The following is a 12,443-nucleotide window of genomic DNA, read 5'->3' on the forward strand; positions in this document are numbered from 1 at the left end:
TGTTAGGAAGCTAGAAAATAAGCAGCAAGACTGTCATTGGGGTGAGTGGCAGTTGTAAACAGCTAAATAGCTAAAACTATTAAATATGTTATAACATAAAGCTAGCTTACGAATGTTACAAGTTGCTACTGGAGTGTCTAACTATAAACAGCTGACCACTAAGCAATATCAAAAACCGGCCCTCACTTTCATTACAGTTCTATAAATTACAAGTCAACAGCACCATAAAGTGTTATTGAAGACAGCTTCATTGGTTATCCTGTTTTCAACAAAGATTTAATGTAATAGCAATACTTTCTGGACAGATATTAGTCTTTGTAAGTTCAGTGTTCGTCAAACACAGTACTTATTTCTTTTTAATTGGAGTCTTAAAAGTGTCTTGTTTGCACCCACAGCACTCGCTGTCTGCAAATAGTGTTCGTGTAGAAGTGGGTAACCTGCCCAACCTGTCTGTCTCTGTCTCCACCTCCAGACGCCTAGCCACCCACTACTGTTAATCAGTAGGACAGCAGCGTGGGCCACGAGCCGAGTGGAGGAGAGAAATGAGTTTGCCCCGAGGAGACTGAGTTTCCTTGAGCAAACAGCAACATAACAACGCCCTCGTTTTGTTTAGCACTTTACTTTACTCTACTTTACACTGTTGGTAGGTTGCAGTGCTCAGTGCATAGTGTGAATTGTACAGATCCATGTCTGTATGTAAGAAATTACTGATGATCTGGGATTTTTATGCACAGTTGGTCTCTAGCATTTACAAAATAACAAAAAAGGCATTGGTGGAAAAAAAATCCAGTAGAGAATGGTAAAAGTTAAAAAGCATTTCTAAAAACCTGCAGAACTGACACTCCCTGGATGTTCTAATTCTTTGTAGAGACTGGTGCAACACTCTCTTGCGTTTACTTATAGTAATCAACCCTGTGAAATTAATTTCATCCAAACATTATTATTTATTTATCCAAGATTTATTATTTATTTATTTTATGATTTTTCCCAATTTTCCTCCCAATCTAGTCGTATCCAATTACCTGATTGCATTATGCTTCCTCTCTACTGATGCTGATTTCCGCCCTGGCTGAGGAGAGCCAAGACTGACACACGCCCCCTCCGACAAGTGTGCAGTAGCCGACTGCATCTTTTCATCTGCATGGGGCGGTTTATATGCAGATCAGCTTTGTGTAAGGAGAGCCACACCCTGATCAACGCATTATCCCTCGACTCTGTGCAGGCACCATCAATCAGCCAGCAGAGGTCGTAATTGCATCAGTTATGAGGTCACATCTGGCTCCCACCCTGTATAAACAACAGCAAATCGTTGTTCGTGTACTCACACAGCCTGCCGGATAGCATTACCGCTGTGCCACCTGAGCACCTTTATTTCATTGTTTACTGCCGCTTTATTCTGGTCAGGGTCTTGGTGGATCATGCTTCCCTGGAATTACTGAGCGGATTGCAGTTAACACACACCAGACAGGATGCCAATCCATAGTGGCCAATAGTAAGCCAGCGCATTTTACCGCTGAGCATCCTGAGCACCACATTACCTAATATTAAATGCATTAGCATGGTCCTGTATGCCTTATCAGTACCGCTTTCAGTCAGAAGGAATAAACAAACTAATTGAACATTAAACGTAATAGAACTGTTTTATCTTTCCAAGCCAGCTAGAATTAATGCTGCACATGAAGCGCTGGTTTGACCCCACAAATACAAAAAGCAGTTTAGCAAAAGCAGGATGTGATGGAAGCAGTTGCAGATGGATGTATCTCACCTTGGTGTGGTAGACGCTGTTGCTCTTGGCCATGGCACACTGACGATCCACCAGGAAGCAGTACCTTCTTCTCTCCTCGGTCAGGGCTGTTTTGTAGCCCTCGGCGATGTGGGAATCCAGCTCGCTCTGCCTGCTGCTGATGGCCTCCACATACTGAGGGACAGGGAAGGTGGCGTGAGGCTGAAACTAAATGCATTATGGTGGCTCAAAGCATTCTCTTAACAGCATTTATGAGAGCTTGATGATACATGCTGTGTGGATGGATGTGCAACAAACAGCAAACTGAACATAAAGGAGCTGCAAAGATGGTGATGGACGTGTTTAGCAGGCTTGACTGACTCTCAGGTGACCCAAGAAACTGAGGTTAATTTGAGGTCTTAAATTCACTGAACTGTGTAAATGACAGGTCACATGTAGAGCATGGTCCAAAGGCCTTCAACTGAGAATTGCTTTATATTACAATAGAAAAGAATGGATCGAAATGTATGTTAATAACCATCATTCAATAATGCACATCCAAAATGTGAAATCTGTATGTGACATGTATGTCACTAGGCACATGCTTTATTAAAAGCAACTTACAATTAAGACAGAATACAATCCAAACTGCAACCTTTTCATTACTAGGTCATTACTTGACCACATAGCTTCCACTGCCCCAGGACACCATGTATAAACACTAAAACACTTTCCTATTTGTAGGGCTGTCCTGTTTTCCGTGCAAACCAGACTCAAGTCAATTTAAATGAAAACGATGTCCAACATGTACATTCATTCCTTCAATTCTTAAATTATTTTTTCATTGATTCGTTCACTCACTCACACAAACCACTTTATCCTAGTCAGCATCACAGGCAGAAAAAAGGAATACATCCTTGACAAGACTGCAGTCCATCACAAGGCACCAGACACTCACACATTTACTCACTTACTTACTCATATACACCTAGGGGTAATTGAGAGTGACCAACCTAAAAGTTCTACCTAAACCTCTGCCGGTCATTCCAATAACTCATGTGTAAGGCTCTACCTCGGACCGTGAAATGAGCCGTTTTCAGTGTAATATGCAATTTGCTGTGAAATTTGAAAAACTTTGTGTTTAACGTTTTTTATTCATGTTTACCATTTAAGTGTCTCACGTTTACTTGTTAACTTACACTATGAAGCAATTTAGTTAGCAATCGGTTAGTCAAAATGTCCAAGATGTCTAGAAGCATCTAGAAGCAAAAAGTCTAAAGCTGCTAAAAACACTACTCAGGAAACTGAGTTTGGAAAACTCCCAATTTAATTCTGTGGACATGGGTTTGTGCACGGACAACAATTTTTTTGTCTTTGAGACCGGTGCTGGATGTTCTACACCGATTAGGCATAACACTATGACCACCTTCCTAATATTGTGTTGGTCTCCCTTTTGCTGACCCATACGCAACAAACTGTGATGCACTGTGTATTCTGACACCTTTCTATCAGAACCAGCATTAACTTCTTCAGCAATCTGAGCTACAGTAGCTCGTCTGTTGGATCGGATCACACGAGCCAGCCTTCGCTCCCCACGTGCATCACTGAGCCTTGGCCGCCCATGACCGTGTTGCCGGTTTAGCACTGTTCCTTCTATGGACCACTTGTGATAGACACTAACCACTGAAAACATGGAACACCCTACAAGAGCTGCAGTTTTGGAGATGCTCTTACCAAGTCGTCTAGCCATCACAATTTGGCCTTTGTCAAACTCGCTCAAATCCTTACACTTGTTTATTTTTCCTGCTTTTAACACATCAACTTTGAGGATAAAATGTTCACTTGCTGCCTAATATATCCCACCCACTAACAGGTGCTGTGATAAAGAGATAATCAGTGTTATTTACTTACCTGTCAGTGGTCATAATGTTATGCTTGGTCGGTGTAGGTTTATATTTAACTATTAAGGTGGGCTGTGATGTGTATTGTAGATTCCATTTATTCTATTATTTACTTTATGAGTGTAATCTAATAACTGTCGTGAAATGTGGCACTTTTCTGTAAAAATCCATGAAATCTGTGATTTCTGAAAAACGAAGACTCCTGTGAATTAGGTAGGGCCCTAATCATGTGTCCTTAAAATCTTCCAGAACTCACAGCAACACACCCACAATGACACCTCCACACACAGATACCTTAACAGTTAGCTAAGCAAGGCCTGTATGTACACAGGGTGCAGGTAAGTAACCCATGTGTGCTGTGAGTCCCTCCTACCAAGTGCTAATGGATATAGAAGCTAAACCTACTGAGGTCCCTATAAATAATCCAAGGTCACAGTTAACACTCCTCAGGCTATAGGGCTCAGTGCCAAGAAAGTGTATGAGCTCACATAATTTTACCAACTCATCTTTCAAGTCAGTAGTAATAAATACTCCACATATTCAGTAGAAGAAAACACCTTTAACCACACACATTACTGAGCATTATGTGCTGGAATTGTCAAAAACCTAAAGATGCTTCCGGTAGTTACAAATTTTATATACAGCCAGATGTTTGTGGACACTTTGATTATGGTTTTTATGGACATCCCATTTCAAATCTATGGCCCATTATTTTTAATTCCCTTTCCCTTTAAGCAACTAGTACGTCATCCACTGATCTGGGAAGGCTTTCCACAAGACTTTCCACAAGTTGTACGTCTGGAAATTTGCATCGTTTTTGTTAACAGAGCATTTGTGAGATCAGGTACCGACGCTGAACAAAAAGCCTTGGCTCACAATCAACATTCCAATTGATCTCCATAGTGTTTAGTGGGGTTGAGGTCAAGCCTTTGTGCAGGCTACTGGAGTTCCTCCAGACCACAGAAAATCTGAACCCAATGGGACCTTCCCCAAACAGTTGCCAGAAAGTAAGAAGAATATCATTATTTAATACTGATTTAATGAACTTTTGTAAAATGTAGGGCTTAAACACCTAAACTCAACAGTTAGATGGGATGTCCACATACTCTTGGCTATACAGTGTAGAAAGTAGTAAACTACAATAAAAATTTAAAATTGATCAACAAGGGTTTAACAATAACAGAATATAATAATCCTGGTCAGGGATGCAGTGGGTTTAATGCCACCCAGAAACACTAGGTTCCAAGCAGAAAAATCCACATGGACAACGTGCAACACTATTCACCAGAATCCTGGCTAGCTGTACCATTCAGTAACTGATGATATTAGGATGAAATGGAATGGAATTGACAAGAAGGACTATAAGGATTGGAACTAAAAAAGAAAGTTTTGGAATAAATATGTTAAAAATCTTATGTAAGAATATATAAGACTGGCCAACTAAAAAAAAGTTATTCTAATCATTACTCTTCTACACTAAAAAAAAGTTCAGAGGAAAAAAACCAGAACAAATCATTGGTTTAAAAATACCAAAAATGTTTTTATAGAAGCAACATTTTCTTCTTCCCTGATGACCTGTGTGCTATTATGCTATGCATCTCCCTATTTATGTCAGTGCATTGATTTTCATGAGTGAGAGTGCACCTCTACAGCTCAAAATAAAGTGATTTTTAGCATTAAATATGAATGTCAGCTATAAAAAAAACTAATTTTTATGTTTCCATTATGACCATTCTTCATCAATAGTCAGTGTGCAGCAAATCAATCATCAAGTTGGAATATTGAGCAAGGCAGGAGAGAAAGTGCTAAAATGTTGGTAGGATTAGAGAAGGTAAAGAATATACGCAGTTAAAACTGTTTTGGTCTTGATAAAAAGCAGAACTTGAATAAAGTCTGTTTTTCTGTGAGTGTAAATGTTGAACATAATTACAGGAGCAATATGGGTTCAGAATCAGGAGCTGGTAGGAAACAGAGCAGTCTAGTCCTAGACAGCCTAAAGCTTCCTAAGATATTTGTTGCCATGAGACTTTGGGGTGCATTGGGTCTAAGTGAATTTAAACACACCCATGTCTCCATTGATACATTGAGGCTCATGCGAATGAAAAGCTCCTACTGAGTTCCCAATGGGTTAATTATGTTGTAACCCATTTTTAGGTCATACAGACCTAGCAGTAGGTTATAAGATCTGCAATATTATGTAGGGGTTAAATAACTGGGACATGACAGTATTAACAAAATAATCTGCTTCTCTAAATTACTACATCATTTATTTTCTTTGTTCAGAACACAGTTATAATGCAGTATATAATGTAATAAAAAAAAAAAGTAGAATGAGTAGTCTACCTGTGCTACATTTTGTTCAGTGGTCTAAACTATATTTATTGTTCAGATACATAATTTTATGCCAGTCTGCAATAACTGGCACATCACACATATGAATTAAATTGTTATCTACCATTTTTTAGCCTTTTTAAAAAAAAATGCATTTCCTCCCAAATTAAGGGCACTCAGTTTTGTCTTCCGCTGCTGAGGTACCCAGTTGCATCCAAGGAGAGCACGTCGCTGTACATGCCTCTACCGAGACGTGTACAGCCCTCCTCTTCTTGCCTGTGCTTTATGCACAGGCGTCCCTTCCGCCAATTAGGGTCCTTACAAAGAGGGTCCATATGAAGACCCACCCACCCACCCACTCACCCACCCACCCACCCACTCACCCACCCACACATAGTCCGGCCCCACCCTGCAGATACGGTGGCCAATTAGTATCTGCTGCAGGCACTGCCAATTATGCCCGCCAGATGGCACCTAGCCGACCGGTGGCAACACCGAGTTTCGAACCGAGAAGTTCAGAAACTCTGTGCTGGTGTGCTAGCGGAATATCCGCTAATAGCCTATTTTTTAGCCTTTTTAACATTAAAAGCTTTTGTTCTTTCCATATGGATTAAAAGGAAGTTCTGTGATTTATCACCTTAAGGTTTAGAAAAAAAATTGATTTAACAAGCAAGAGAGCTCCAGTTCTCTTATAAACCTGATATTGATTTAGTATGGCCCTTTACCATTTATGCATTAATGTTACAAAACTTTACAAAAAAAGAAAAATGTCATTTTAATTTAGGAATGAAATATGACCTCGTAATACTGCTGAGCTTGCTGACACTTATAAAGCTGGGCAAAGCAGACAGTAATTACCGGTCACAGATCTGGGATCAGCTCAGGTTTTCAGGTTAAGAAGCAGTACAGTACAGTACAGTGCAGACAGCTGAACTTAAAAGTGCAAATCAGCAAGAACCTTTTGCAACAAAAGTGCTGATGCAGGTTCTTTTGCTGTCGTTTACCTTTTAACAAACATGAGACAGAGAAGCAATCATCCTATATCTTTTCCATGCATGATTGTGTTCAGAGTAAACTACGGATGCCAGTATTATCAATTTGTTTTGACAGACAGTGAATCAATAACTGACAACCTTGTGTCCAATTACAATATAACACTCTTCATAAAAGTCTTTATACTACAGCTCTAAATCACTGCCATATTCACCATGGTTAAAATCATTGCAAATCATGCATGTAAAAAAAGAGGGCTCTACATGTACAAGTAAGAGACAGTAAAATGCTGTACTGACACTACACCACTTCCATTTGTGATATAATGCCTATTCTTTCATCATTCATGATTCAAAAGTGCATAATAAGGTTTAATTCCTTGCATGGATTAAAACAGAAGCACTCTTTCTTTGAAAGAAACTGTCACATGGGTTCAGTTCCATTAAATAATAGCACATTCACAGACTGAAGGCAATTAAATGTAGTCTTACAATGACTACTTTTTAAATGCCATAATATTCTTATTTTAAATTTAGAAAATTGTTAAAATGTTAGCCCCACCCCAACTAAAGGTTTAAACCTTGATCAAGCCTATTTTTTAACAGTAAAACCAGATCCACTGTGACCCTAACCAGGATAAAGCAAATGATGTTAAAATAAAATGTTAAAATATCTTCTTAAGTACAGTCTTAATACTTTTTCAGACACTGTGTGTGGGTATACAGGCACATTCTCTTTTTCAGTCTCTTTCATATACAAAACTAATAAAGCAGTAAAGCTCTGATAAAAGGTCACAAGCCTGTGGGCAACTAACCAAACAGCCGTTACCCACCTCTCACTCTTATCTTTTTTATACACTGACACCTTGTTACACAGGTACACATACATACATCTTAAAAGCTGTAGGCTTCTACTGCTTAATAAGAGGCCCACCCACTGATCAGGGCAGGTATAGGTCAGCACAATCACCAACAGATGTTTTGGTGCCAGTGTGAGGCGTTTACTCCTAAACAATCACAGTTAGACAAAGCAAAACAATGAAACCCACACAAAGTGGTCTGCAAAGACAACATTATGGATTTTTACAATCTGCTGATTTTATAGACACATAGATACATTTCCTCATGTATCCAATCGCAAAAGCATGCTATATGTTCAATGTAAATGAATTTACACCACCAAGATATACATGGGCATTTTCAATGGAAAACCTCCAACAAAATGACCAACAACAGGACAACAGACCCAGTGAAATCAGTACTGTTTGAGTCTGTGCTGTTTTCTTAGTACATGCCACATACAGGTATATGAATGAATGGTGAAAGATGGCTCATCTGATAATATCCCATTTTTGACATCTCTGTACACCAGTTTCATTCACTGACCTCAAACTTTGTTTTCTATTTCTGTTTTATTTTAAGATAGAGGTCAGATAGGAACACTTAGGATTTTATACTTGTCAAAACATGATGCTAATACACCCGTCATACACCTGTCTGGAAACATCTGCACTTGTTTACGTTCTCAAGGTCACTAATCTGTCCATGCATAATGTCTATGCACCAATCTGTCTATGCCTGAGAATACCCGCCACACACTAATACTGGCCAATATCTTTTAGATATTCCGAAACAATTAGCAGTTTTTTGTCTTAAGACTTCCCCTACACATGGTAAGTCTTACAATAATTACAAAGACAAACAAAAGTTACAAACCAAAAGTATTTAGGATTCTGTAAAGTTGCTTTGAGACAATGTCTATTGTAAAAAGCGCTATATAAATAAAGTTGACTTGAATTGACTGTTAGCAAAGCAAGAGTGAATGTTAAGAAACTTGGTGAGTTGCTGTCCTTTCAAGGTTTGTTTAATAATTAATAACTGCACCAAACAATAATTTTGTACCAAAACAGCTTTACAGACATTCAAGTCCCATTTTCAGTTCCCAGCTCCCCATTCTCGACCTTATGTTTCAGCATAGAACATTCAGATCCTCAGAAATATCAATTACCACAGGAATAATACATTTAGTGATTGCATCCTCACCTGCATCTCACTGTCCCCATACTTGCTGGCGGTCTTACTACCTTGCTGGCTCTTCCGTCGCAGTTTCTTTAGCTCAGCCTGGCACTTCTCCAGACTCTCACCTTTGCTCCTGTGCTCCATCTGGTACTTCTTCAATGCAGCCTTAAGGACACAAAGGACAGACAGTCACTGACAGTAGGGTAATCGCATGGCTATAATTTTAGCTTAATACAATTATCAAAATTACAGTATCACAATGCTTAAATATAAACTTAAACTATGGCTAAACCAGAAACGCAGAATTTATTCATTTAATAATTGTCCGTTTTTCTACCACTCTATCCTGGTCAGAGTGGTGGTGGGTCTCATTTATTGGGCAAAAAATAGGAAACACCTCAGTTAATATCATATACATACGTACATATAAAATAATAATATAGGTGTGTTCACTTATTACTTACATTTAGATAGCGTGCATCCAGCTCGACCTTCTTCTCCAGTTCTGTAAGAAGCTCATTGTGGAAGGATTTCAGCTAAAATACATGAAGAAAAATATGAGCTTGTGACCACTTTGTTGCTTCTCACAGAATGTTTGTATTTATAACTACATTTCTAGTTGAATGTTTAACAGTTCATTATAGTTTAATCTCTAATCTTATACAGAAAAATATAATACTGACAAATACTGGCAAAAAAGTACTTCAAACACTTAAATCTTTTATAACCTTATCTGTGAATAAGGTAAAAAAATAAATTAAAAAAAAAACGTGTTAATGTAACTGACAGTCAGGAGTGGAGGTCTGCACCAGTAGAGGTGAAATCAGATAATTGGATACGACTATATTGGGGCAAAATCGGGATGGAGGAAAGATATAAAAATTTATTTTTCATTGTACTTTTTTAGTGAAATTATTAGCAAATCACTGATTCCTGTTTTTTATTACGTTACAAAATGCGTTTTCTGTTTTACTTTTCCACCAAAATGGGGTTAAACACACACACACACACACACACACACACACACAATATAGACTATATGGACAAAAATAATGGGGCACACCTCTTAATTATTTAATTCAGATATTTAATTTAGTCTCAATTTCACTAGGGTATATGTATTTATTTATTTAAAATACACACCATGTCTTCCAACTGCATCTGAATCTGTCGATGAACTTCTGCCATCTGAAATAGTACATCCCCTATACAGAGAGGCAAAACAATGCTTAAGTAAAGTTAAGTAAGTTAGTAAGTAAAGTAATATGTTACATGTACACATGCTGTACTATTTACATGCTTGAAATACATGCAGTTTCACATAAATAGAAGCTGTGTGACAAAAAATTTAAGATAGAAGGTAAGAAGAAAAGGAGGTAGCGAGAAAATGACTGATGGTGACAGAACATCAGCCAAATAAAAAAATGGTAAGAAACAGACAGTATAGACAGCAGTGATCAGGTTCACCAAGCGCATTAAAATGTCACAAAATCAGAAAACAGTAGCAACAAAATGTGGCAAGACATTAATAAAAATACAAACACATTAAGTAATGTGATCATGTGATATTGAGCAACACAGCAAGAGACAGATTAAAGGAAAAAAAGCACATCGTTCATGCAGTCGGGGTGTAGGTATGTGGTCTCGGAGTGGAAGGTATGAAGGGTACCTACACGCAGCTTCTTCTGTTTAGGCAATGCATTGTAAAAAAAACACACACACACACACACACAAAATAAAGGGGTTTGTTTGAGCAGAGTACAGAAACAGTAGATCTGGTGACAGAGGTAAGAAAGACAAAACAAGTTCAAGGGAGAATAAGACAAACACACTTGGCTCCCCATCCTGTCTTCAGCATAATGCACAGCCAAACCTGAATGATTATGGATAGTTGGGCTGATCTACCACAGCTCTGTTTTACTTACCCATTATTAAAGGGGGAAGATGTCATGTGACTTGAATGAAGTAGAAGTGATTTACACAGACTATTTCTACACAGTGCTTTTGTTTTTACTAAAAAAAGAAATACTACTTTAGTAAAATGAATTTACAGTATAATTTATATACTATACTATATTAATTGTAACGATATATATTTATTATACTGTATTAAAGTATAATACAGTATAATAAAGTCATAATGTTAGTATGTTCACCGTTCTTGTGCTTGGCTAAAAAAGAACTACAGTACTATGCAAGTTAACTAGATGGCCAACACTGGCACATTTTTTATGTTGATCATAAAAATCATTTATGAGAACCATAAATTCTCAAATCAAACATATTTGCAAATTACCCTTTAAACCAAAATAATCCACCAAATCAAAGATAAGTACATATTCAGTTACCACATTATATTGATAAGGGTTCCTGTAAGGCTAAGTGCAAGTCCCAAAAACACTGGGCACAATGCAGAAATGCAGCCCGGACAGGGCACCAGTTAAACTCAAAAGTTCACTCACTAACCTCCATCACTCACATAAAGAAAATATGTCACAGATGATAACTAACTGAATGAGACCAATAAAAATAACAAAGCCTCCACATGGGGGTGTTCATGTACAAGTTCATTTTGTGTTTATGTGTCTGTTAAAATGTGTTTATTTAATTATTATTATTTTATTGTTTTGAAAAACCCTGTTCTAAGACACTGTCTAAGTCTGTATTAACCAGGTTTTGGCCTGCCTAAAACTTTAGCCTAAGCAGCAGGCATTAGTACATAAAGGCATAGTACTGATCAACTGTGATTGATGGTAAACACACAAACACAGAGACAGAGACATATTCACTCAATGTACACAGGGGCGGCTCGTTCCTTAGGGCGATCAGGCGATGCACCACCAAAGGGCGAAAGGGAAGACATTTTTCTATCACAGCTGTGACTGTTCTGTACAGTATGTCTTGCCTCTGAATATCATAGTCCAATCAGCATCGAGTTGTGTTCCGTACAGCACCGCCCCTGTTGGGCGATTTCAGTCTGATTGAAAATCGCCCTGGATTGCTCTGATAGACTCTCATATTAAGGCACTTTTTTTTCGAACTGTAGGCACTGCAATACAATCCGTATGGGTTCCGGGAGGGCTCGCACTTACGTGCTTGCGTCACACGTAACCTGGTGTCGCGATCTCGTCACCATGGCTACCATTACCTCAGTTCGGAGCAACTCCATCGTGTCATTAAGGGAAATGCCATTCAGTCATCGTAGTAATCAGGATAAATTAGCAACTAAAGAATTAGGGCCACCCAGACCAAATTTAAACATCAAGCAAGTATCTACATCATATAAATTATATAAGTTACAAGTAAATTACAAGTAAGTAATGTCATTTTTAAATTGTGAATTGTGATTGCACTTATTGTATCTCCCCAACTGTTTAATTGTACTTCTTTATTTATTGCACATCAGCCCCAATGCCAATCTTTATTCTGGATCTGCTGCACCTAAAATAAAATGCTATCTGATGATGACTGAATTAA

General features: G+C 38.2%; 1 protein-coding gene across 6 annotated transcripts in view; it reads right to left on the reverse strand.

Moving 5' to 3' along the window:
* The window catches only part of baiap2b (BAR/IMD domain containing adaptor protein 2b), a 71,379-nt gene that overhangs the window by 24,738 nt on the left and 34,198 nt on the right, over positions 1-12,443 (reverse strand). For 4 of the 6 annotated variants that reach the window (XM_063002886.1, XM_063002884.1, XM_063002885.1 and 1 more), the window contains 4 exons: positions 10,110-10,171; positions 9,431-9,502; positions 8,991-9,131; positions 1,766-1,918 (listed from right to left, as the gene is read on the reverse strand). In XM_063002886.1, the coding sequence (XP_062858956.1) occupies positions 1,766-1,918; positions 8,991-9,131; positions 9,431-9,502; positions 10,110-10,171 (428 nt within the window). Of the gene's footprint in view, positions 1-1,765; positions 1,919-8,990; positions 9,132-9,430; positions 9,503-10,109; positions 10,172-10,639; positions 10,726-12,443 lie in introns of those variants that run through there. The other 2 variants (XM_063002888.1, XM_063002887.1) reach the window with 2 other exon arrangements.

Source organism: Trichomycterus rosablanca, chromosome 10 (assembly GCF_030014385.1).
Source record: "Trichomycterus rosablanca isolate fTriRos1 chromosome 10, fTriRos1.hap1, whole genome shotgun sequence".
Lineage (NCBI taxonomy): Eukaryota > Metazoa > Chordata > Actinopteri > Siluriformes > Trichomycteridae > Trichomycterus > Trichomycterus rosablanca.